The sequence below is a fragment of the Malus sylvestris genome, chromosome 17, assembly GCF_916048215.2.
Source record: "Malus sylvestris chromosome 17, drMalSylv7.2, whole genome shotgun sequence".
Lineage (NCBI taxonomy): Eukaryota > Viridiplantae > Streptophyta > Magnoliopsida > Rosales > Rosaceae > Malus > Malus sylvestris.
In genome coordinates, this window is record NC_062276.1 from 3,331,027 (window position 1) to 3,357,367 (window position 26,341).

The 26,341-nt window shown below is 36.8% G+C and overlaps 2 protein-coding genes and 1 pseudogene across 3 annotated transcripts; 2 read left to right on the plus strand and 1 right to left on the minus strand.

The window, feature by feature from the left end:
• The first annotated feature begins 261 nt into the window (after positions 1 to 261).
• On the plus strand, positions 262 to 2,076 carry LOC126609880 (uncharacterized). Its single transcript, XM_050277815.1, has 3 exons — positions 262 to 1,012; positions 1,097 to 1,388; positions 1,718 to 2,076. Exons 1-3 carry the CDS (start codon positions 425 to 427, stop codon positions 1,732 to 1,734), a joined length of 897 nt encoding a protein of 298 aa, XP_050133772.1. The 5' UTR covers positions 262 to 424; the 3' UTR covers positions 1,735 to 2,076.
• A 153-nt stretch (positions 2,077 to 2,229) lies between these two features.
• Positions 2,230 to 3,388, minus strand: LOC126610439 (putative pentatricopeptide repeat-containing protein At3g28640; annotated as a pseudogene).
• Positions 3,389 to 13,616: 10,228 nt separating this feature from the next.
• On the plus strand, positions 13,617 to 24,494 carry LOC126610154 (inositol hexakisphosphate and diphosphoinositol-pentakisphosphate kinase VIP1-like). Of its 2 annotated transcripts, none has more exons than XM_050278136.1 (30): positions 13,617 to 14,067; positions 14,178 to 14,237; positions 14,450 to 14,496; positions 14,701 to 14,784; positions 14,889 to 14,952; positions 15,187 to 15,340; positions 15,618 to 15,688; positions 16,149 to 16,253; positions 16,607 to 16,699; positions 17,078 to 17,152; positions 17,640 to 17,725; positions 17,831 to 18,037; positions 18,122 to 18,221; positions 18,311 to 18,381; positions 18,586 to 18,667; positions 19,127 to 19,285; positions 19,500 to 19,542; positions 19,812 to 19,894; positions 20,065 to 20,127; positions 20,209 to 20,283; positions 20,391 to 20,510; positions 21,224 to 21,465; positions 21,800 to 21,844; positions 22,178 to 22,244; positions 22,428 to 22,499; positions 22,675 to 22,982; positions 23,075 to 23,132; positions 23,209 to 23,376; positions 23,498 to 23,572; positions 23,740 to 24,494. In XM_050278136.1, the coding sequence occupies exons 1-30, from the start codon at positions 13,981 to 13,983 to the stop codon at positions 24,001 to 24,003; spliced, it is 3,228 nt and encodes a 1,075-aa protein (XP_050134093.1). In that variant the 5' UTR covers positions 13,617 to 13,980; the 3' UTR covers positions 24,004 to 24,494. The 2 variants fall into 2 exon arrangements, with proteins under 2 accessions (XP_050134093.1, XP_050134094.1); XM_050278137.1 differs by having other exon boundaries at positions 13,617 to 14,049.
• The last annotated feature ends 1,847 nt before the right edge of the window (positions 24,495 to 26,341 follow it).

A 26,341-nucleotide genomic window follows, 5' to 3' on the forward strand; every position in this document is an offset into this window, starting at 1 on the left:
GGGAGCCCTATATATAGCTTCTAGCTAGTAGTTCAAGAGAAAATCATACTTGTTTGTCACTTTTTTTGTAGATTTTTTTTTTTTTCAACTAAGAAAAAAAGTAAAAGTTTATCTTTGTAATAGAAAAGGATATATATATATATATATATATATAGTTTCCTTAATTTCCTCAGCCTCTGTCAACCGTTGCCTCTAATTCCTTCCCCTTCACAAACACATAACGCAAGGCGCGAACTTGCTACATATCATTTCCCCTTTTAGTTCAAGGGTACAAATCACTTTGAAAATTTCAGACGAAAATACAAGCGAAAACTCGTAATTTTGACAATTAACGTTGTACATTTTGTTCAATCGATCTCTCTGATGTTTTTATGTGCTTAATCACAGCACTTGATCGGTCTTATTGTTTCATAGAGGTACACATATGGAGTTTTTCAAAAGAGCCAGAGCAGTACGCTTCCGGAGCCACCACGACAAATATCTGTTAGCAGACGAGGATCAAGAGACTGTATTCCAAGATCGCGATGGCACGGTGAAGAATGCCAAATGGACGGTGGAGCTTGTCGAAAATGCAAACACTTTACGGTTCAAAAGCTGTTATGGCAAGTACTTAACAGCCTCTAGCTTGCCATTCCGTCTTGGATTGCGAGGCAAGAAAGTTCTGCAAACCCTGCCAAAGAGATTAGATTCGTCCCTGGAATGGGAACCTATAAAAGAAGGACACCATGTCCGGCTCAAGACGCCCTATGGTCAGTTCTTGCGCGCAAATGGGGGCGTACCACCTTGGAGAAACTCTGTCACCCATGATGTCCCACATAGAACTGCATCCCAGGATTGGGTTCTGTGGGATGTAGATGTTACAGATATTCGGGTTGAATCGCCAGAACGTCACCCGGTGGCGAAACCCCCTCCTCCACCACCAGATGCATTACTTTCGGAGTCTTCAGCACCTTCAGAACCGACATCTCCATCTGAGATTGACCTTAGAACGCCGAAGGCTTCCAAACGGGAGGTTTGTTTTAATTAACAAATATGACTTCTATGACTATCAAGTTTAATTATATTTTGGCTTCTTATTGTTTGTTCTTAAACGCAGTCAAGCAAGTCATTTGATCATGATTCGCCGAAGAAAGATCCAGGGAGAATGATCTACTATCATGTGGCTAATGAGAAAGGAGACGTTGAGGATTCATCGGAAGAGTTTTCCTTCCCATTCAAGGGTAGTGATGTAGAGGGGTTGAAGCAAAAGTTGAAGGAAGAAACCGGGCTGGAGGAAATTGATGTGTGTTCACGCAATCCTCTGAATGGACAACTATATCCCCTTCGCTTGCATCTTCCTCCAAACAACCATGATATGCATATCGTTGTAGTTCTGTCATTGTCCGAAGGTTAGAATTGTTTCAAGGGGTTTTCATGTCTTCATCTTGATAATTCTAAAAAAGTTTGATATGTCCGATTCCAAAAAGCTTACTGAAACAAAAGTATTTTGTACCAAATTTGTTGATCACATTGTTAAACACCTCTCTCACGGATGTGCAATTTACACGGAACCAACCTATAAGTGGGTTTCACCTCTGTGAGAGACGTGATCGGTGAATGTGATAAATGTGTGTTTCTTATAGTACGTGCACACATTTAACGAAAATGTACGTTTATTCCTAGTTTTTCGCTTTATATTTGTGGTTAACTATGATTGTCTTCTGCCCTTCACAAGCAGGAAGTGAACTTGACTGAATTTGCAAAACCTGTTAACATCAGATACCGTCTTGTTCATATTCTGCACATTCAGCTCCATAACTGCTCAAATTTTTAGAGTACAGATAGGAAAGGAAGTAGCACTTCATGCAAAGAAGCAAGGAAATGTTGTTCGCAGATTTTTTCAGTAAATTGGTTCTTCAATTATTTCAGGGCCTGATGGATTTACTTTATTCAATTTTCGATTTCTTGATGTATGAGAACAAAAAACAAGTCTAATTTAGCAGGGCCAATTGTATTTCAACTGTATGTTTCCTAATGTGAGGTTGAAGTTTGTAACTGAGATCAGTAAGTAGAATACATATGCAGCCAATTCATCTCTAATCTCATTTAAATACAAGATATAATTCATGGAGTTGATACATCAGGAAATCGTGTTATGGTGCTACCAACTCTCCTAATGTTTCCATGATTAGATAGATAGAACTAAGGAAGCAGATTTATCGTCATACTAGTCTTTCTTGCCTTTTTTTTTTTTTTTTAAGGTTGACATACTAGCCTTTGTTGCAGGTGGTGATCAACGGCAACATAGTTATCCAAGATCGAATCCTGCAACGATTTTATCTCCAAATTTTAAATATTTTTTGGCACACTTTTCATCGAAATGCTTGTGGGTTAACGGGTTAATAACATGGAATAAGATATGCAGGATGTAATTGTTCATGGGAAAGAATTTTACGTACCCTCTTCTGCCTCATTCAGAGTGATGAGAATATTTCCCAATCAATCTCATCAAGTCAAACCATGCATCTTTAGTCAGACATAACTTTGAAGAGAACACTTGAGCAACAACAATTTAGGGCAAGTACCGACGGGCAATGAGAAGTCATAATCCTTGAGGATTCGCTATCCGGAAGGACCAGAACTGTCCGCATTAGGCATGCAGACCCTTCAATCCTGAGTTAAGTCAGCAGATATCAGCTCCAGCTTTGCACATGTCTGTGCTCGGTGTGAATGTGATACGTCTCCTGAAACAAACTCATTAACTTTTACATCCACCTCTATCATACTGCATCTGGTGTCTTCTTGGTTCATCATTCACCCATCATCTTTCTTCTTTATCCTAACTGCATCTTTACTTCTCCGTGCACCCAAATAAATGTTTGATAACTGAACATAAGCACCGGCTTCTTCTCCGCTGTCCTCATTTTTCTAGATGTATAAGTTCAACAGAAAGCTCTGCAAGATCAACATTCTTATGGACTCGACACCCACTAAGAAAAGAACCCCAGACAGATGCAAATGGCTTTATGCGCATTCTTCTAATAAGCTGAAGTGATTCTTCTAGCTGACCTGCCTTGCAGAGCAAGTCTATAACACAGCTATAATGCTCATGTTTCGGCACAATGCCATAATGAGTTTTCATGTTTTCAAGCAGAGATTTGCCCTTCTCGAGGAGACCTGCATGAGTACAAGCCATTAGCACTCCAAGGACCACCCCATCGAGCCTGAGGCCATCCTCCATCTGCATTGTCTCCAAGCAACGAAAGGCTTTATTTGCATATCCGTGTGCTGCAAACCCTCCAATCATGGCTGCCCACGAGACTGCATTCCTTTTCGACATTCCCTTGAGGGCTTCCACAGCCAAATCAATATAACCACACTTGCCATACATATCAACGAGCGCAGTCCGCAGTGGCGAAGCCAGGAATTTTTAGAGAGAGGGGCGGGACTTCAAATGGTAAAAGGTCCTAAAAAATTTAGACAACCAAACTCATTTATAAGCTAATTAAGAACATGAGCTTATCCAAGACCCCATTTCATATGCATATTGTTTCTTCACTCTTTTTTATTCGTCATTTCTTTCATATATCTACATATTTCTCCTCTATTTATTCACACAAATATTAAAACACAATAATAATCAAACGGGCACCTCCACAAAAGCCTATCTAATCAAGCTAAAATGTTAAAACACCCACAATCCAAGATTTTAAGCTTGCATGTAGTCCAATATCCTAATGGAGTGTCTTATGCGTACCGGTTTCGAAACTCCTCCTCTAAATTATTGTAATATTATTGAATTCTCCCTCTCGCCTAAATAATAATAAAATTTGAAAGAAAAGTGAGTTTAAACTGTTGGATGCTAAACACTTCCAGGTGGATCGAGAAGGGATGCAGCAGCAACATCAAATGAAGCTAACGGCTAGTTTTTTAATTTGTAACGGCTAGTTAGTTTTTTAGTGATAGTTTTTTGACAAGTGTAAAGCTTAAATTAAAAGCTCCAATGAAGGGCTTAGATTAGCTTTGTACTATCAGGTTGTTGTGGTTTTTGTTAGCTAGCTCCAATGGAGATAAAGGCTGACTGTACACACCAAAACCCTACTGACACCGTATATATATGGGTGCTATGTGCTGCTGCAATGTAAGACTGCATATAGCCGAAATTCCCCTTTCATATTTCTGTGAAGAACATTACCATTCTCCATAACACAAACCTTTCAAAACAATCATACAAAACATAAACCTTATAAAACACTAACATGGCCTCAGAGCCTAGTTCCTGATCTCAGAAATCTGGGCGTTGTGGAATCTGTATTTGGGGTTGTTCAGGTAGAGGCTGAAACCCTAGGTGTCAATACAAGTCGAAGATGAAATGATATGTGGGTGGCGATCTTAAAGCTCTAATCTTTGATGGAGAAAACTACGACTATTGAAGGATCCGGATGACAACCATCTTCAAGTCGTATGATCTCTGGGAAATGGTTCAACATGGATATGAACTACCAGAAATGGAGATTGATGCTTTAGAAGAGGATCTTACAGAGAAGCAAATAGCTACACTGAAAGAGAATAGGATGAATGATGCTAGAGCGTTGGGAATCATTCAAGGGGCTGTCTCAGACTTCATATTTCCCAGGATAGCAAATGAAGAAACTGCTAAAGCTGTTTGGGATACTCTGCAACAAGAATACATAGGAGATGTGAAGGTACGGAAAGTAAAACTCCAGTCTCTTAGACGTGATTTTGAATATACACGCATGAGAGAATATGAGCCACTTAAAGACTATTTTTCTAGGCTATTTGATGTTGTGACTCAAATGAAAACTTATGGAGAAGAACTGCCTAATGAAAGAATAGTGCAAAAGCTTCTAATTAGTTTGACTAAGCCTTATGACTCTATTGTGAGTGTGATAGAAGAAACTAAGGATACTGATACACTCAGTGTGCAAGATGTGATGGCTTCCTTGAGAGCTTTTGACCAAAGGCTCGAAAGTCATGTTGATGGCACAACTGAGAAGGCTTTCTAGTCACTTAACATAGGGGCTTCTAGTCATTTTAATCAACATCAAAACAGACCGAGGAAAGATTGGAAAGGAAAAAAATAAGAAATGGGAAGGAAGACCAAGTGGGGAGAATAGACACAACAGTGGTGGTAAAATTAAACCATTGTGCAAATACTGTGATAAAGCACACTTTGGTGAATGTTGGTTCAAGGGAAAACCAAAATGTCACAAATGCAATAGATTTGGTCACCTGCAGAAAGATTGCAGATCAAATACTACTCAGCAAGTGGACATTGCAAATCGAGTACAAGATGAAACAAATGTTTTTTGTGCTTTTAGTGCCAGTGTTGTAAAAGATAGTAAAGTTTGGTATATAGACAGTGGGTGCAATAATCATATGACTGCCCACGAGTCTCTATTGACAAACACTGACACTACATATACTGGAAAAGTAAAAATGGGAAATGGCAACATTGTGGAAGCAACTGGCAGGGGCACTTTCATCATAGAAACCAAAAGAGGAAGAAGACACATTAAGAAAGTCATGTTGGTACCTGGTCTGGAGGAAAACCTTTTAAGTGTTGGACAGATGATGGAACATGGTTATTTCTTGCTGTTTGGAGATACTATGGTTGAAATATATGATGATAGAACTCTGTCGAATCTGGTTGTGAAAGTTCAAATGAAAAACATAAGCTTCCCATTATTGCTAAAGTGCTTGGAAGAAGTGGCAAGAAAGGCAAGCACAATTGACTCAGAGAGATTATGGCACAAAAGATTTGGACACTTGAATGTGCAGAGTCTGAAAAACCTGCAGAAACATGAAATGGTGCAAGGTTTGCCCCAACTAGATGAAATGAATGAAGTTTGTGAAGGCTGTGCATTTGGAAAACAACACAGGGACAATTTCAAAATTGGAAAGGCTTGGAGAGCTGCAAAACCACTAGAACTAATTCACATTGATGTGTGTGGTCCAATGAAGAATGCATCCATCAGTGGGAACAAGTATTTTTTGACTTTCATAATTGACTACTCAAGAATGTGTTGGGTATATTTTATGAGATTCAAATCAGAAGTCTTTAATATTTTCAAGAAGTTTAAAGCAATGGTGGAGCTGCAAAGTGGGTATCAAATCAAGAAGATAAGGAGTGATAGGGGAGGTGAGTATACCTCACTGGAATTCAATGCTTTCTGTGAGGAATTAGGTCTAGAAAGGCAACTCACAGTAGCATACACTCCTCAACAAAATGGCACTGCAGAGAGAAAGAACAGAACTATAGTGGAGATGGCAAAGTCCATGCTGCATGAAAAGAAAATGCCCTATTCATTTTGGGGAGAAGCTGTGAACACTGCTGTGTATATCTTGAATAGATGTCCCACCAAAGCTTTGGAGAAACGAACACCATTTCAAGTGTTCAGTGGAAGAAAGCCTGGAGTCAAGCATTTGAAAGTTTTTGGCTCTGTGTGTTATGCACTTGTGCCATCACAACTCAGACATAAATTACAAGAATCCAACAACAAGTGCATCTTTGTTGGATATGGTACAAATGAGAAAGGCTATAGATTGTACAACTTGAAAACTCAGAAAATCAATCTCTCAAAAGATGTGATTTTTGATGAAGAAACATTGTGGAATTGGGAAACAAAAGTAGTGGAAGAAGACAAAGTATCACTGCAAATTGGTGTTACTGAACAAAGAACTGCACAAAATGGAAGTGGTGCAACTCATGAATATGAAGAAGGAAGCATACAAAGCTCTCAGATTTCACCATTTCAAACTCCTCAAAGTTCACAAAACTCAAGTGCAAGTTCAATGTCTCAACAGGAAGAGCAACAAAGCTCAAGCTCTAGCTCGGGATTAACATCAATTAAGATGAGAAGCTTGGATGAAATCTATGCTACTTGCAATTTTTGTGTTACTGAACCAGAAACTTTTGAAGAAGCTGAAAGTGACAAGGCATGGCAGATAGCAATGGAAGATGAAATCTCAATGATAGAGAAAAAATGGAACTTGGACTCTAGTTGATAGACCAAGTGATAAACCTATGATTGGTGTGAGATGGGTCTATAAAACCAAGATGAACTTGGATGGATCTGTGCAAAAGAACAAGGCTAGATTGGTGGCTAAAGGATACTCCCAAAAGCCTGGAATTGATTTTAATGAGACATTTGCACCTGTGGCTAGACTAGATACAATTAGAACTCTAATTGCATTAGCTGCACAGAAAGGTTGGCAACTATATCAATTAGATGTTAAGTCTGCATTCCTAAATGGTGTGCTAGAGGAAGAGGTCTATGTGGACCAGCCACAAGGTTTTGAAGTCAAAGGGTCCGAAAGCAAGGTGTATAGACTAAAGAAGGCACTCTATGGCCTGAAACAGGCACCAAGAACCTGGTACAGTGAGATTGATGCACTTTTCACTAAGTGTGGGTTCAAGAAAAGACTCAGTGAAGCAACACTTTACATCAAGGTTGAAAACAAGTCAGAACTTCTCATAGTACCTATCTATGTGAATGATGTGGTCTTCATTGGAAACAGTAAGAAAATGATGGATGAATTCAGAAATGAAATGATGGGAAAATATGAGATGACAGATTTTGGGCTACTTCATCACTTTCTTGGAATGGGGGTGATTCAAAAGTCGGATTGCATTTTCATTCATCAGATGAAATATGCACAAACACTTCTAGATAGATTTGGTCTTAAGGGATGCAAACCAGTAAGCACTCCCTTAATTGCAAATGAAAAACTCAAAAGTGAAGATGGAAGTGAACCAGTAGATGCAAATCTCTACAGGAAAATTGTTGGCAGCCTGTTATATCTCACAGCAACAAGACCGGACATCATGTATGCTGCAAGCCTACTATCAAGATTCATGCACAATCCTACCAAAACACATTTGGGAATTGCTAAAAGGGTTCTCGGGTATGTGCAAGGGACAATTGATTTTGGAATCAAGTATGAGAAAGGACAGACAGCTATATTAGTCGATTTCTGTGATAGTGACTGGGGAGGCAGTGAAGATGACATGAGGAGCACATCGGGGTATGCATTTACATTTGGCTCTGGTGTATTCTCGTGGGCCTCAGTTAAGCAACAAAGTGTTGCATTATCAACAACCGAAGCTGAATATGTGAGTGCTGCAGAAGCAACATCTCAAGCAATCTGGCTGAGATTTGTTCTCAAAGATTTTGGGGAACTGCAGGTTGAACCAACTAAGCTAATGTGTGATAATACCTCAGCAATAACAATGACAAGGAATCCAGTATTTCATCAGAAAACACGACACATCAAAAGGAAGTATCATTTTATCAGAGATGCAATACAAGAGAATGTCATTGAACTAATGTACTGCAAAACTGAAGATCAGGTAGCAGACATCTTTACAAAAGCACTACCAAAAGAAAGGTTCACTTACCTCAGAAGCCTACTTGGAGTCAACACCAGGAAGAGTTTAGAGGGAAGTGTTGGATGCTAAACACTTCCAGGTGGATCGAGAAGGGATGCAGCAGCAACATCAAATGAAGCTAACGGCTAGTTTTTTAATTTGTAACGGCTAGTTAGTTTTTTAGTGATAGTTTTTTGACAAGTGTAAAGCTTAGATTAAAAGCTCCAATGAAGGGCTTAGATTAGCTTTGTACTATCAAGTTGTTGTGGTTTTTGTCAGCTAGCTCCAATGGAGATAAGGGCTGACTGTACACACCAAAACCCTACTGACACCATATATATATGGGTGCTATGTGCTGCTGCAATGTAAGACTGCATATAGCCGAAATTCCCCTTTCATATTTCTGTGAAGAACATTACCATTCTCCATAACACAAACCTTTCAAAACAATCATACAAAACATAAACCTTATAAAACACTAACATAAACTTATTTTGCCTGAAATTTACTTGAACCGATATATATATATATATATATATATATATATATGTATATATGTATATATTAGAATAAATTGTAAGTGTTGGATTCGGTTGAGATTTGGTAAAAGGCCTCACTCTCTTTTATCTCTCAAAGAGTCCGCACTCTCTCTCTCGCACTCAGACCTCTCGAATCGTTTATGCACTCTCTTGGTCTCTCATTTCCTCCTCCGCTCTATCAACAGACTCAACACCTCTCTAATCTCTCAAATCATCCCTACACTCTCTACTCTCCTCCTCCTCCTCATCCCTCTGTCGACAGACTCAACACGTTGGCCGTCAAGTCATCGACCACCACACTTCTATGACTCCTCCATATTCCAGATCCAGGCTTTCTTATTTGTTATTAGTTCATGTTAGACTGGTATTTCTAGTTTACTAAAATTATTTTGGTAAATATTTTGAAACTACATGTTATGATGATCAATATTAAGATTTGCATCCATTTTGGAAATTGCAGAAGGCCCTTTTTTGTTTGTACCTACAAGTAAAGGTGTGTGTTACAGAATATCTGGAAACCAAATTTATTTGATGCATAACCTGGGACCTGGAAATTGCAAACAAAAAAGAAGAATGGATGCAAAAAAAGGGAATCACCTCTGCTGCTGCGCAGCAGAACCAGTGCACCGGAACAGGGAGGGGCTGAACTAGTCCAGTTTTCCGAAAAGGGGAGAGGCTGAACCTTTGCTCCAGGCGTGTTTTTCGGAGAGGGAGGGGTGGCCACCACTCCTCGTCCTCACGTGGCTTCACCACCCAGCAAACACGTCTGACTTCAACTTTTTTTTGTTTTTAATGTACTCAGATGGTACACCACGTGTCATTAAATAAATTGTTGGATATGTGTGCTAAAAAGTTAATAACTTAAAAAATAAAATTTTTCTCCATTCTTATTAAAATACGTGATGTACTACTTGTATTCCTAACTTAACTAAAAATTTCTCCCAGATTAGCACAAGCCCCGTAGCAATACAAAAGTCATCAGGCCCAAACCTACGTACCAACATCTCCCCGTAGCACTTAAGTACCTTTGCCACGTAGATTTTTGACAAACTTGGTAAACAATTTCTTGGTACTTAAAACTGCTCATATCAGAAAATGTAGGAAACAACACACAAGAATTTCGACCAAATTTTGTAAAATATATAATGTAATAATTGAATTATTACTTAGTGTTGAATTTTATTTTATTTTTTCAAACGTTAGATTTTGTTAGATTAGATGTTAGGTTAGTCATCGACAGAGTTTAAACTCACGCCGTCATGCAAGGGCTCAACACAACAACATACAAGAATTTCGACCGAATTTGTAAAATATATGACATAGTTGTTGATGATTGAATTATTACTTATTGTTGATTAATGTGCTTATTTTCTATTAATGACACATCACATAATTTACAAATTTAATTTTAAAAAATTAGTCTCACTAACATTATTCTTTGCTGGTGAACTGACCTAATTTAATTGGTCTGCTACTATACAAATGGTCCAGATGAAGAGGCTGTCGGTGACGCCGGTAGACCTAAATAAGACGTGAAATTTCCCCTTGTATTTTTTTTTGACCTAACATTGTTGTTAGTCTGATCTGAGTCATGGATAAGCATGTCTGCGTTGAATAAACAAAACCTGTGTGCTTCCACTTTAAAAAGTGCTTTTTCTTTCTCACCTTTCCCTTTTTTTTTGGTCGAAACCTTTTTATTTTTCTTAAAAAGTGGCTTTCATTTGTCTGAAAGGTCAATTTGGTTGAATGGTTGATTAGTCGTGTGAATAGACAAAACAAAGTCTCAAATCAGTCGACTTTTCGTTTGGGATTAAAAGGATTATTGAGATAGACTTTGCTAGTTATGTCGATCCACATGCGGTAACTTTTTCTCTTATAGCTATTAATTAATAAAATTCTTATTGTTAATTAAAAGAGGGTGAAAAGACAAATTAATCTTTTATCACACAAAAATATGGTGGGCAATAATATAATTTCACAAGTCTAAATTTTACTGTTTTTTATTGAAGCCTTACCAACAGCTGATGTTAAAATACCTTCCATATTAAAAACAAAAACCTCTCCCCCCCCCACGTTCTCTCTCTCTCCCTCTCTCCTCATTTTCTAAAAAAAATATGTTCATACACACAAATTATGTAAGCAAATTCTAGTATAATATTAACATTATATTGATCATGTGTATTTTGATAATACTCTAACTTTGCCCACCATGTTCAATTTAATTGGAGATTTGGAGTAGATTATTGTTAATCTATTATTGGGATGATAAGTGAAAGATCAACTAAATATTATTGATGGTACAAGATTTGAGCTTGGAGTTTGGTGCTGTCATTAACGTTTTGACCACGTTGATCCTGTGTTAATTGGAATCCAATATTCGGTGATTAAGATTTTTTATAGCGTGGACGGTATAGTCAACCTAGCGGTCCATAGAAAAACGATCTGACATCATGTTAGATTAACAAACTAAAATTTAATAAAGAACAAACGTCATGTAGAAAGATAGACACCGTTATGTTATTTGATAATATCTTAACACCTTGATTGTGTGCCTCGTTTTGAATTGTCGACATCTTACCTTGAAGTCGCAAAAATATTTTTATAAATATGCCCAAAATGATTGGCCACAAGTCCCGCAATTCAAACTGGGATGCTAACGTATGGTGTTAGCCTTATAAGGTTATACAATTAAAACAGAAACGAATGAGTGACAAACCTGATTTTAGTTGTAATCACGGTACTCGAGCAAGGAAGGAGAAAAGGCACGGCAACACCAATGTCTTTTATAAACTCCTAGCCGATTACAACTACTCTATGAGAAATATTATGTTGTGTGTTATAGGGCTTATGGTTTCCATCCATAAAGGAAACCTAAACTTTACTTTCTTAGCCTCCAAGTCAAGTATCGTAATCATATTCAATTAAGGATTCCATTGATCCTATTTCCAATATAAGACACCTTATATATGATTGATATCTTTAAGGGATCAAATCACAATCAACATTATTCTCAAATATTACATTCCTATTACATGTAATAGATCACTTGAAGGTTGATTTAAATTGGATAAATCCAACATATGGTCCAAGTATTTTTCATATAATGGAAGACCATGGGAACTTAGAAATATCGAGTACTAGTCACTCCAATTTTAAATTAAAGAGTTTTTTGGTCTTATTTACCTAATTTTTTTATTTAAAAGTTAATGACACTTAGTGGCTTAGTTACATTTTTTATAGTTTTTTGGTATTATTTATCTAATTTTTTATTTTAAAGTTAATGATACTTAGTGGTTTAGTTACATTTATATTTGAAAATTATAAATCTTTTAGTTAAATAGCAAACAATCCCTTAATTTTCTTGAACGGTATGGTCCAATGATTAGATACAAATTTTAGACTCGTGTTTCACACATTACCAAATTTAATACCTAATTTTAATAAATAATATAAAAAATAGACTATCATAACGAAACTACGAGCTGATTTTCTTTTTAAAAGAAGATTCAACTTTAATTTATCAATCTGAAACTAAAATATGTAATTTGATAGGAAAATTGAAGATATGCGGAATATGGCAGAACCCAATGGATTTTGGTCAATCTAGAAGTTAAGAGACCCAATCAAATCAAATGTAGTAGATTTTCAACAAATCCAACATGCCACTTGTCAAATTAATAAATCATAGTACTACGTGCAAAAAGCTTAATAAAGTTTAACAAAAGGACAACATCCAAAGCAACGAAACTAATGCGATAATTCACGTCAATCATGATGCATTGTTCATCGTTATATTTAACGTTTTTAAATAATAAAACATGATTGATTTGAAATATCGTTGTTGCACATAAAATGTTAGAATTACGATATTTAATTTTTTTTACACATTATTATTAAAAAAAATAAAGCAATTATGCACTATAGCTTATTTTATATTTCCAAATCCGAGCGCGTGATTACCTTAAAAAAACCTGTTGCCCTAACTTCACATAAAACTGTATAATTAGTTTGAAATACCGATGGTCTAAAATATTCATAATATCCGGATATTTCCATCGAAATTTTCGTGTTTTTGGACTTTCGATATTTTTTTGGACTACCGATATTTCCGATATCATCGATATTTTAGACCTTGCTAAGTCACTCATGTATCTTACCATGCAATGTATAAAGTGTAAAATATTGTACTAATTCATTATATATAAATGATTATGGTGTGTTTAAACTTCTTTCATTAATTACTACATGTTTTCTACCCTCACAATGTTTGCCAGCTCGCTATATAATCAACTTAAATCAGTTAAATCTATCATGCAATACATTTCCTTCCAATTTTTTTGTGCTAAACTAATAGATAATTGACTAAATAAACATCCTGCAAAGTTTCAATAAAAATTTTCAAGTTTTTCTTACAATTTTCATGGTTTTTATTCAATTTTTATCGATATCGATAATATTCTGATATTTCCGTATTTTTGGACTACTGATATTTTCGATATCATCGAAATTTCCGTATTTTTGGACAACCGAGATAACCTTTTTTTTTCTCCCACGTGGGTTTGGGACTGGAGTTGGTCATGGACAGCTACACTTTGCACATGTAAAAGAAATTAAAATCCGTGTAGACCTTTCCACGTCGTAGTCCATGCTTTGAGCTGTATATTCCAGAATCCAAGAATGTTTATCTCCAAACACATCCCTTATATAATATTTCCTCTTTTTCTTCAATTTTCTTTATTTATCCGGAAAAATCTCCCTCCTCCGCTCCTCTGGCGGTTAACGCACATCACCTTTTCTGTCTGCTATTTCCCGTGACTCGCTCGCCCGCGTCGGCGCCCCGAGTTTCCCTCCGAGCTAAAACTCCGCCGTACTGCGTATGTGGTAATCTCCAACACTCGCTGGCATGCGCCTATCATATACACCTATACGTACACCTATACATACACGTATACGTGTGTGTATATATATATCTGCTTTCTCTGATCGAACGGCGGTGAGTTCCTGAACGAGCTCTGTTGCTTCTGCTTCGGATTTGAGCTGTGGAAGTGAGAGTTAGAGAGAGAGAGAGAGATGGAGGAGGAACGGGAGAGAGAAATCGGAGAGAAGATAAAGATTGGAGTTTGTGTGATGGAAAAGAAGGTGAAATGCGGCTCCGAGGTTCATCTTTTCTAGTTTCCTTTTTGCTCACTTTTGTGTACGCTTCGAAAGCAATCATGTATTTGTATCGAGCAATGTATGTATACAATGAACTTGTTCGTTTTCTGCAGGTGTTTTCGGCGCCGATGGGGGAGATTCTCGAAAGGCTGCAAGCATTTGGCGAATTTGAGGTACTGATTTTGTTTTCTCTTTGGATTTTCTTGTTGAAATTGTTCTTGTTTGCGAGTTCGATCTAATTTTCCATTTTTACCGATGATTATTACGTATCGAAAAAGTTTTAGGAACTGTTAGTGTTGTTGATCGTTTTATACTGCAAATATATCCGCAGTTTCGATTTTACGGTATAATCTTATGCATCTCGTGTTTGTGAATGTTCTCGTAGATCACACATTTTGGGGACAGAGTCATTCTTGAAGATCCAATCGAAAGGTATTTTTTCGTAATGATTATCGTAACAGTATCTGTTTTCGCACGTTTTATGGAAGGGCCGTGGTTTTATTTGAGCAGTGATTGAGACGGCATGAAATGTTCGCGTTCGTTTACGCTGATAGTTTCTAGTTTCATTAACTTGGTGACTGTTGCAGTACATAAAATTTAGGTGACTAATTTGTTTGCACTGGTACTGTATGTCAGCTGGCCAATTTGTGACTGCTTGATTGCCTTTCATTCCTCGGGCTATCCTTTGGAAAAGGCTGAGGCATATGCTGCTTTGAGGAAGTAAGCTCTGTTGTTGTTGATGTACAGATTCTATTTGATTCATTTGTTCGGTTATATTTGATATAAGGACGGCTGTTTATTTCTCTATCTGGTCGTTTATCCAGGCCTTTTCTAGTAAATGAGTTGGAGCCGCAACACCTTCTCCATGACCGGAGGAAGGTATATGAGGTATGGTTATGAATTTCATCTTATTAAATATTTCAATTATCCCCCTGCCCCCCTGCCCCCCTGCTCCCCTCCATACTCCTTAATGTTCACTGACGGCATTTTGTAGAGAATTACTAAGTCAAAAGTGGATGAGTCTTGATGCATGAACTTAATGTTTCACTCTTATTATTTCTTATAATTATGTTTATAAGAATAAAATGTCAGTAACTAATGAATTAGTTTGGTGGATTCAAGCATCTTGAAATGCATGGAGTCCCTGTTCCCAGATATGCCCTTGTGAATAGAGAAGTACCGTATCAAGAGCTGGACTATTTTATTGAGGAAGAAGATTTTGTTGAGGTTCATGGTCATCGTTTCTGGAAGCCATTTGTAGAGAAGCCTGTTGAAGGTCAACTTGTTTCCAACATTTATCAATAAGTTGTTTTATCTAATCTGATTTTTGTTCAATTACGTTTTGGCCCATAAACTTTCTGTGCCTCTATTTGAACCTTGTTTTTGCTAAATCCTTAAACCTAGTCAAGACACAGCTAAAATGTTAGGAGTATCCTTATTACTTCTTTTATAAGCTTTTATTGTGCACCTGTTATTGCTTTTGGTTTTATTGAGAATAACCTTACTTTTATTGAGAATAACGTTACTTACTCTCGTCTTTTGCTTTTATGAAGGTAATGATCATAGTATAATGATATATTATCCCAGTTCGGCAGGTGGAGGAATGAAGGAATTGTTTAGGAAGGTGAGGTTTCAACTGCAAATTGTATGATTTTCTCTGAACGAGAGTTTGTGTACCATCTGTATTTTCAGATGTGTGATATGAAAATATTTGAAAGCAAGGTAATTCATCTACGAGAAAGTTTAGGGAAGTCTTATAGCTGATGGATGGTTGATTTGCTCTAGGCTTCTAGTTTATTTCTTCTTGCACACAAGCCAAACTTTTTGTCAGGTCAAATTTTACCTTGACCATAAAAAATGAAAGTGTGGTTTTGAGGTGTGGATAGTTCAGTCTTACTACTCATAAGTCGTTAGTTATAACATGACTGCCAAACAAATTATGGGCAATTATAATATCATCCCACTGATATGTAAACGTGGCTAGCAGTGTATCCAGTTTGAGACTACTCTGTTTATGAATCCGTGGAATTTCTACGTTCATTATCCATGATCATTCAATTTATGTTGTCATTGACTGATTTTAGGTTGGTAACCGGTCTAGTGAGTTCCATCCGGAGGTTAGACGAGTGAGACGTGAAGGCTCTTATATATACGAGGAATTCATGCCAACTGGAGGAACAGATGTCAAGGTTGGATGATTTGAGTTCAAGATTTTTCAATGTTCTTAATTTTATATGATAATCAGGTTAAGTGATACCCTGAGAAAGAAAAAGAAAAATAGTCCCGTTACTATTTTGCATCCTTAGATTCTTTCTCATTAATCTAACATATCCTTAACATTTCAACTTGCATGTCATCATATTGACAGCATGGAATGGGTTTTTCTTGAGCTGTGTTCAAATTTTAATAGAGACTACTTACACATTCTATCTGTGCATATTCACTGTTCGAGGCCATTATTTTCTTCTAACTTGGTTGTGTACTCCAACATTTAAATGTCCTTCATAAATAATTTTTTTTCTCTTCTTGTTAAATAATACAGGTGTATACAGTGGGACCTGAATACGCACATGCTGAGGCAAGGAAGTCTCCTGTTGTTGATGGTGTTGTCATGAGAAATCCTGATGGCAAGGAAGTAAGTACTGTATGTAAGATATGTCTGGTTGATCTTCTTGTTCGGCTGATTCTTCTCTCTGTTTCTCTCTTGTCTGCATTTCTGATATCCAATTTCTTGTAATCTTGTTAATTCTTTATTTCCAGTGAGGAAATTTTCCATGTTTCTTGGGAATACCAATGTGTATAGCTCTTTAGATATTTAGAATGAAAGTTATTATAATGCGGGTTCAACCAATGATGTAATGCCAATCCTTAACGTAGATGGTGTCTGGGCCAGGTTTGTTTATGGTAAAGCATATAGCATGCTGCAAGCAGGAAATACTGGGGTGAATGGATACATTGCTATTGCCGAATGAGGGTTGAAAGAGTGATGTTTGCTTGTTAATTCGTTTGACAGGTGAGGTATCCTGTTTTACTGACACCTACTGAGAAGCAAATGGCAAGGGAGGTCTGCATTGCATTTAGGCAAGCGGTATGTAATTCTAATGTGGTATCTGGATGTTACAAGGCTAATTATTAATTGCAGTAATTGGTTTGATGTTGCTTTAATAATCTCTCGTGTGCCAGTAGTTAAGTTTGTCTGCTGATACTGTGAAGGTACTGATACCTTCATTAAACTCGCATGTATTGGGATATATTTGTGTTATTTGTTGATCCTTTTTAAAATTATATTTTAAAAATTGGAAAAAACTAAAATATATCTGCTGCCATGAGCTTTTTCCTTAATTACATGTTAACATTACCTTCCAATCTCATGTCAGCTGGTTCGATATATGCAATAGAACTCTTTTATGTTGTGTTTTTGAGTGTAATGTTACATAAGTATTCATTGGAGAAAGTTCAGCTTTGCTGAGATGGTTCAGTGCCAGACACATGCATATAATTAATTTCTATCCATATGATTTTCTTATTAACTATTTTTACTTTGGGTTCATATTAATTCTTCTAATTTTTTGCAGGTTTGTGGGTTTGACCTTTTGCGCTGTGAGGGACGCTCCTATGTTTGTGACGTAAATGGATGGAGTTTTGTAAAAAATTCTCACAAGTAATGGTTGCGAATTTCTTGATAGTTATTTGATTAATTGTGAAGGTGCTCAAAATCTGGTTTTTCCTCTGGTCACAAAATAATTGATGTTACTTTGCAATACAGGTATTATGATGATGCTGCTTGTGTGCTCAGGAAGATATTTTTAGACGCCAAGGCCCCTCATCTTTCTTCTGCAATTCCACCAACATTACCATGGAAAGTCAATGAACCAAGCCAACCTACTGAGGGACTAACTCGTCAAGGAAGTGGAATCATTGGCACATTTGGGCAATCGGAGGAGCTACGTTGTGTTATTGCTATTATTCGTCAGTATGTCTTTTTCTCTCAGTTTTTTTTACTTGTAGTTGATTTGCTTCTTTTTTTTTCCCTCTCATCTCTGTTTTTCTCTGGCAGTGGTGATAGAACTCCCAAACAGAAGGTAAAGCTGAAGGTTACTGAGGAAAAGCTGCTAAACTTGATGCTTAAGTACAATGGTGGACGACCTAGATCCGAGGTGATTGAGTTTGCCTTTTAGGCCTTTTAATTTATTTTTATATAACATATTGTATTAACTGACCATTGCTATTGGCTCTCATTTTGCAGACAAAATTGAAAAGTGCTGTCCAATTGCAAGATTTATTAGATGCCACACGAATGCTAGTACCTCGTACTAGGTATCTATTTCAAGATTAAATTTTCTTCTTAATTATGGTTGATGCATGTAATTCATATGAAACTCACCTTCTACCCCTTTTCCCATTCTTTGTAATTCATGTTTAAAGTCATAACAGGAAACACTAATTATATTTACTAGCCGGTTTTCATATGATTGCACTGGTGAGAGGTCTTAATTAATGAGGACTCTTTACATTGTCTAGACCAGGTCGAGAAAGTGACAGTGAGGCAGAAGACATTGAACATGCTGAAAAGCTTCGTCAAGTTAAAGCAGTGCTTGAGGAGGTATCTATTTTATTTGGAATAAGCTTTTTAAGTAAATATATTCAGTTATCATTCCTCTTTTTTCTTTAGAGGTTCATGTAGTATAATTATAATATGAGGTTATTGCTTATCTGTCTGTACTATGTAGCTCATTTTGTCATGCAAGTCTCAACTGAAGGTGAAATGGTTTCTAATCTAGCACTTTTACTATTTCCACGAACTATCAGGGGAATGCTCACTTTTTTGTACTGTAACATTCTTTTCATAGTTGCTTTTATAAGATAACTTGCACTGTATCATCTAAGTTAATTATTGACACCCAAAATTGGGAAGAAAAGATGTGCTAAATTTTGCTGGATCACTGTCATATAAAGAAATGCGCGCACATTTATATTTTCTTTCACTTTGGAATTGTTGATATGGTGTCTTACTGCCTCATGGTTATAATCATGTGCTATTTTCTTGCTTATTTTTATCAAGGGGGGCCATTTCTCTGGCATTTATAGGAAGGTTCAACTAAAGCCACTAAAGTGGGTTAAAGTGGCAAAAAGTAATGGTGAAGGTGAGGAAGAACGCCCAGTTGAAGCTTTGATGGTTCTTAAATATGGGGGTGTCCTTACACATGCTGGAAGAAAGCAGGTATTGATTAATTTTTGTTTTGTTTATGTACTTCTGGATTGTAATTTAATATGGGGGTGTCCTTACACATGCTGGAAGAAAGCAGGTATTGATTAATTTTTGTTTTGTTTATGTACTTCTGGATTGTAATTTAAGAGCCCTCGTTGTCCTAAAATCATAGTGTTATGTTTCATTTTTCTTGTTTTTATTCTTTTCTTCTTTCGCTTGTTTGCAGGCTGAGGAGCTGGGTAGATATTTTCGGAATAATATGTATCCAGGTAATGGTCAATGTTCTTTTTCATATTTTTTTAGTAGCCGACATTCACCTCTCCCAGACCCTGCGTAAAGCGGGAGCCTTGTGCACCGGGTACGACCTTTATACTTGTTTCCCTGTTTACCGGGAACATATATGTTGAAGATTTGGATTTTATTATTTTCTTCCAAAGATATAGTCAACTTTGCCTCTTCAAGGTTGTGCACAGTGCTACTTCGTTTCAGAATTATTTTCTTTGGGTACTTCTCATAATGAATTTGTCCACAATTGCAGGTGAAGGTACTGGCCTGCTTCGCCTCCATAGCACCTATCGTCATGATCTTAAAATCTACAGCTCTGATGAGGGCCGTGTGCAGGTATAGCCTCATTAGTGCTCATGGGTTTATATAGTTTTTATATATTGCTCCCTTTTTCTTCTTGTCTTATTTAATCTCTATTTAAATGGATTGAATTGCCTAATTTCTATGAGCTTTAATCCCTGAATTTGTCATCATTGATGCATTATCGACAAGTTATTTGTTTACAGATGTCTGCAGCTGCTTTTGCTAAAGGCCTCCTTGATCTAGAAGGGCAGCTAACACCAATACTGGTCTGTAATTTTTTTTTTTTACATAATTGTGAGTGCTTTGGGAAGTCGAGGTGCATGACTGAATTTATTCCCTTTCTTAAGGTTTCCCTTGTTAGCAAGGACTCCTCTATGTTGGATGGACTTGACAACGCAAGTGTTGAGATGGATGAAGCAAAGGTTTGTCTCATTTTCACAGGTTGATTGATTAGCCCATAATTGAGAATGCTTCTTCTTCAACAATTATCTGATCATGTGATTCCCTTTTCCCCATACTTCCCCTGCAGGCTAGGTTGAATGAGATTATTACTTCTGGTTTAAAGACGGGTAATAATGGTGCAACACCTCCTTGGATGGCTGATGGAAGTGGTCTGCCTTCAAATGCTTCTGAACTTCTACCTAAATTGGTAATTGCTTTCTGCTTCCTTACCTACAGTTTCATTGGTCCTCATATCAAGTCTGTTATTCGTCATTTAGTAACGTGCTAATATAGACTTTATGAATTATGACAATTTCAAATATGAGACTCAAATTCTTGACCAGACGGAACACCCAAATCCCTCTCCCTTCCATCCTTGGATAGACAGAAGGGAAGGGAGGTCAAAATTTTGGGTTTTCATCTTGTCAAGGACTAAGTTATTGTTATTTCTTTTAATATTTTCAATGAGTTGAATAGTGAGAGTTGATTGTGATTGCCCGATCAAATTGATCGAGGCATGTTAAGGAGAAATTTTTGATGGTGACGGGAACACGGATGGTACACCACGTGTTTTTATGTAAGTGGTGGAAAATTTTATTTTTTAAGTTATTAACTTTTTAACACACATATCCCACCATTTATATAGTGACACGTGGTGTACCATCTTGTGTGCCGGTCACACTAAAAAATCTCTCCATGTTAAGGGCCTTGGCTGCATACATCACTTCAATTTGACACGTGTGATGCAGTTATAGTGCATGATATAGCACTTGCAATGAATTCTATTATCGTGTGCTTATTCTAACAATCAATGTTAACGGTTATTGTCAAATTGCAACAATTTTGTTTTAAAGCTTTCCAAATAATCATTTACTTTACAGCCCCTTTTTTTAATCTTAAAGTTTCGTACCCGATGAATAGGTAAAATTGACTAGGAAGGTCACTGAACAAGTAAGACTGCTAGCCAAGGATGAAGATGAGGAACTTACAAAGACAAGCTCATACGATGTAATACTTCCTTATGACCAAGCAAGGGCCCTTGGTAAGACTAACATTGATGTTGATCGTATTGCTGCTGGATTACCATGCGGTAGTGAGGGATTCCTCTTGATGTATGCTCGATGGAGAAAGCTTGTAAGGGACTTGTACAGTGAACGAAAAGAGTAAGTTCTAGCACATCTTTTTTTGTTTTTAATATTTATTTCAATTTGATTATTGTTGCATTTATTCAAATTCTTTGCCACACAAGGCACGGAAGATGCAACGGATGTTTTGAAGTTATGAAACACTTTTTGGGGCATCGAATTCTTAAAAAAAAAAATTTATATTTCAACTCGTGTTCTTTTCGAATTTATTTGACAATCACCTAATACTTTATGTAATAATATAATTGTGGCTCAAAATGATGCGATTGCTCAAAATAAGATTTTATTTCTTGAATTGGACTGTGTAATATGGATAGACTCACAGTTTTGTTGACATTGGTTTTACTGGCAGACGATTCGACTTAACACAAATTCCAGACGTTTATGACTCGTGCAAGTAAGTTGTCAGTTTTCATCTCTATTTAGATTATGTACCAAATTTATGCAATCAGCTGCTGCTTATGTGTGATTATTTTGCTGCATCGTTGTTGTCAAGGTTTTAAGTTGGATTCCAATCCAATCTAACCATACAGGAGAGTTTGGAATCTTGTTCATGGCTGCATAGAGAGAGTAGGCTCATTGTGGTTTCCTGTATTTTATCACATGGTCTTGTCCAACATAGCTCACGTGGGACAAGACCACGTGATACAATAGTCGTTTGAATTTTTGTTTTTGTTTTTTTTGTTGTTTTGGCTGAATGTGATCTATATGCTTTGTGATTACTTGACAGATACGATCTCCTGCATAATGCACATCTTAATCTAGAAGGTCTAGATGAGCTGTTCAAAGTTGCTCAGGTAAAGACATACATAATCATGATCCGGGAATGCTCTTATTTTATAGCAAAATGTGGCTGCCGGACTCTTCATAATTCTGCTCTCGAGCATCACGCCTTACTGCTTTAAAGAGATTATATTATCCTTTCCGTATGAGTCTGTCATCAAAATTAGACTGACTCCTCTGTGGAATGGTGATTGCAGTTACTTGCAGATGGAGTCATCCCAAATGAGTATGGCATTAATCCAACACAGAAGCTCAAGATTGGTTCAAAGGTAGCATTTCCTTCAGCATGCCCCTTTCATATTACTCTTTATATGCATTCTGCCGATTTCTCAGTTGGTCTATTGCTTCTTGTACACTGATCTTTGTATACATTTTATTTTTCCTCCACATCAAATTGTTTTTTACTTGCTATCAATATGCTATATTATTGTCCTTTTCTTTCAGATTGCTCGTCGTTTGTTGGGTAAGATAATGATTGACCTGAGGAATACTCGCGAAGAAGCCATCAGTGTTGCTGCTGAACCAAAGAGTGATCAGGATGAACATTCAAAGTCGACCAATACTGAAAAGGAAGATAAGGAGAACCATGCCAAGCTTCATGTTAAGAATGATGACAGAAAATCTAGCACGAGTGATATACCAAAGCTTTACTCTAAGAATGAAGATACGAGAAGATCCAGTACAACCAGCGAGATATCAATGGATCAGGATGACGACGATGATAAAGAGACGCAATATCGTTTGGATCCAAAGTAACATGAGAGAACCTCACTTCCCCCCTCTTCTTTTCTACTATGGATTGTTCTAATTTATTTATATTAATCAATTTTCATTACCTTGTTAGGTATGCAAATGTCAGAACACCTGAACGGCATGTGCGAACGCGCCTGTACTTCACATCAGTGAGTATATACTTTTATGTATGGTTTAATGTTTGAACGTAATTCATGCAAGTTAATTAAATTTTTGGAATGACAGGAATCTCATATCCACTCCCTCATGAATGTTCTCCGTTACTGTAACTTGGATGAGTCTCTTCAAGGAGAGGAAGGCCTCCTTTGCCATAGCGCTTTGGAGCGTTTATACAATACTAAGGAGCTTGACTACATGAGTTATATAGTTCTGAGGATGTTCGAGGACACCGCGGTAAGTAACTAGGTAGTGTAATACAAGTAGTTTTAGTGTGACAGTCAATTTTCAGAGCTAGTGTTACACAACCCCCATATACGTTTATGAGACCAATGTATTTTTGAAACTGAAATTGCAGGTTGCTCTTGAAGATACGAAAAGATTTCGCGTGGAGTTGACCTTTAGCCGCGGTGCAGATCTATCACCATTGGAGGTAATACAATAGAAATTATAGAAAAACTGTTATTACCAAATGAATCAAAACGCATTTCTTAAAAAGAGAAAATAGGAAAACCAATTATCGCGGAATATGAAATCAACCATGTGAGTTGTGTTTGCTTGTTCAACAAATTAAGCTGTGTTTCATCTTGTGCTTGGCAGAGCAATGACAGTAAGGCTTCGTTCTTGCGTCAAGAGCACACACTACCGGTCATGGGTCCAGAGAGGTTGCAAGAGGTGGGATCATATCTAACATTCGATAAAATGGAGAAAATGATACGCTCATTTGCGATGCCAGCGGAAGATTTTCCGCCACCATCAACTCCAGCAGGATTCTCGGGCTATTTCTCAAAAAGTGCGGCGGTGCTCGAGCGCCTGGTAAATCTCTGGCCTTTCAATAAGCATGCTAATTCTAATGGAAAGTAGCAAACACCCTTACCGCCCCTGCCTCTTTCTCTGCTTTTTTACGTTCTTCGCTGTTCTTGCGCACATCTTGAGGTACACGGAACTTTGGTTGGTTGAAGAACCGAGGTCGAATTTTGAGATCTTCCGGAGTAATTTTGGAATACTAACAGCTGAAACCACAGATAAATGTTGTTTGAAAGTAACAACCACGTTAGACGTGTTTGAGGACTGCTGTAATATTCTCGTGACTATTTAGCGAGGATATCGTTACCTAATGTCTCCACCGGCAATATTTACCTGTCCGCCACCGGTGTCGACCATGTCGTTTGTACTGATTCGAGCGCATTTATACCTCCCTCGTAATCTTACCTTTTTATGATTTTATCTACCAGAATATTAGCTAAAAAGAGATTTGGTTACTCTCTTTTGTGGACTAAAGCGTTGTGACAAATTAAGGTGGGGAGATTATGGAGGTCGCTATCTTATGGATTATGGTGGCAACAATCACAATAGCTTTACCTTGTGCCTACCAATAACCATGATTTTGCATTTCACTGTCTAATCATATAAACCGCAAAAGTGACACGAAAAGGATCTCTTTCGTTACAGATTTTTTTTTCCGATAAATTGGACTGGGATTATTAAGACTCCTTATTATAGTCTCTTAACAATAAAAATTGATAGAAGTGATACATGAGTTTATCTGCTGTGAATTATTTTGATCATTCGATGAACAATTTGTCAATATCTTCGTTAAATTGCCGCGTGAAGGACCACGTAACTACCTTTTAAAGGGTATTTTTGTTAAACAATTCCTTTACTTAACGAGTTTTTCACAGAATGACCAAAATAGTTTATGATAGTGATGAATACATGATAAAGTAAAGAATTATACCAATTTTAGGGACTATTTTAACTAAAAAGGCTTCATTACAGTGATAATAGGAAACCTACAATTCATATTTGGTGATGGATGAGTGTTCAACACATGACCTCGATTGCGTCTACCGATTGGCTACAAACTTCTTGCGAACCTTCTGGCATCAGTAAATTTTGGTATTATATTCAATACGCATGGTTATATACGAGAGAAGAGGATTCTAGGAATCTTTCACATTCTAGTCGTTCATCATCTTATATCGTATGGTCAGTTTTCGTCAGATACTATTTGTGTTTAAGTTTAAATAAAAAAGTCAAATGATTTTTTATTGCACGATACACGATGAATAATTAAGATGTGAGAATTTTTAAGATCTTCACAATTTGGATCTGAATGGGATCAAATCCATATCTCAGCGCGTTCTTGCATTTTTTTTTATTGTCCTGCACACGTATGCTTAGAAGAACAAAAAAGAGAGGAATGGAAGATAAAATTGTGATCTCGCTAAATCTGTGACAGATATTTATTGTTGTGTCAATTTCCAATGATTGCGTGGTCTTAGGGAGTTTTTTTTATTGTGATCGAACACGGATAGTATATCATATGTTTTTATATAAGTGGTGAGAAAATTTATTTTTAAGTTATTAACTTTTTAACACATAAATTCCATAATTTGTATAATAACACGTGTTATACCATCTTATGTACCGGTCACATTGAAAAAAATCTCGATCTTAGAACGTGGAGGGTAGGATTGTCATTGCATTATCAACTGTGGATTTAGTCACAACACGACCACAAAAGCGCCAAATAATGTGGACGTACAACATTTGACAATCGGCATCAGATAACGATGAACATCCACCGAAATGTCCAAACCACAGGATTTCATTTTTCTTGTCGTAATTGAATTTCCTTGGTAAGTGAAACTCCCTTTGAAGTCGAGATGTAAACACGTTTGGGGAAAAAAAAATGAAAAATAACAATTAAAAGTTAAACGGTGATACATTAATTCATAAATTTAAGATAAAAAATCCTAAGCTACAATTATACACGATAATATTTCACATTCTATAAACGTTATATTGTAGTTTTGTTGTCAATACAAGAAAAAAAGAAGTTCGCATCTAAATGACACCAACGGAAAAGAGCTTTATTGTTGTTGTGTCTAAATCACACATGACAAATTCTAAATTCATCTCTCTTTGTTTACAACCAAAGTAGAATTCCTCCTCTCCCGTCTCTCTTTCTTTTTTCTTTATTTTTCTATCTTTATAAAAAACCAATACAAGATATTGAAATGATTTAACCGTAATCGTTCAAATAAGAGAAAAATAAGAAAATTTAACGAGGAGTGAATCCTACTCCGTTTACAATCCACACGCCACAGCTTCAAACTCACAGAGCCTTGGATTCGCATTCCTTGCCAAACAAACAACTACTACTCGTTGGTCGTCGCTGCTCGTTTGATGCCAAATC

Bases quoted from the DNA above. Each gene is read 5' to 3' on its own strand.
- LOC126609880 (XM_050277815.1), top strand. From the start codon at position 425: ATGGAGTTTTTCAAAAGAGCCAGAGCAGTACGCTTCCGGAGCCACCAC. The intron at 1,013-1,096 runs GTTTGTTTTAAT...TCTTAAACGCAG, and splicing joins CGAAGGCTTCCAAACGGGAG to TCAAGCAAGTCATTTGATCA.
- LOC126610154 (XM_050278136.1), top strand. From the start codon at position 13,981: ATGGAGGAGGAACGGGAGAGAGAAATCGGAGAGAAGATAAAGATTGGA. The intron at 19,543-19,811 runs GTAATGGTCAAT...CCACAATTGCAG, and splicing joins TCGGAATAATATGTATCCAG to GTGAAGGTACTGGCCTGCTT. The intron at 23,377-23,497 runs GTAAGTAACTAG...CTGAAATTGCAG, and splicing joins GGATGTTCGAGGACACCGCG to GTTGCTCTTGAAGATACGAA.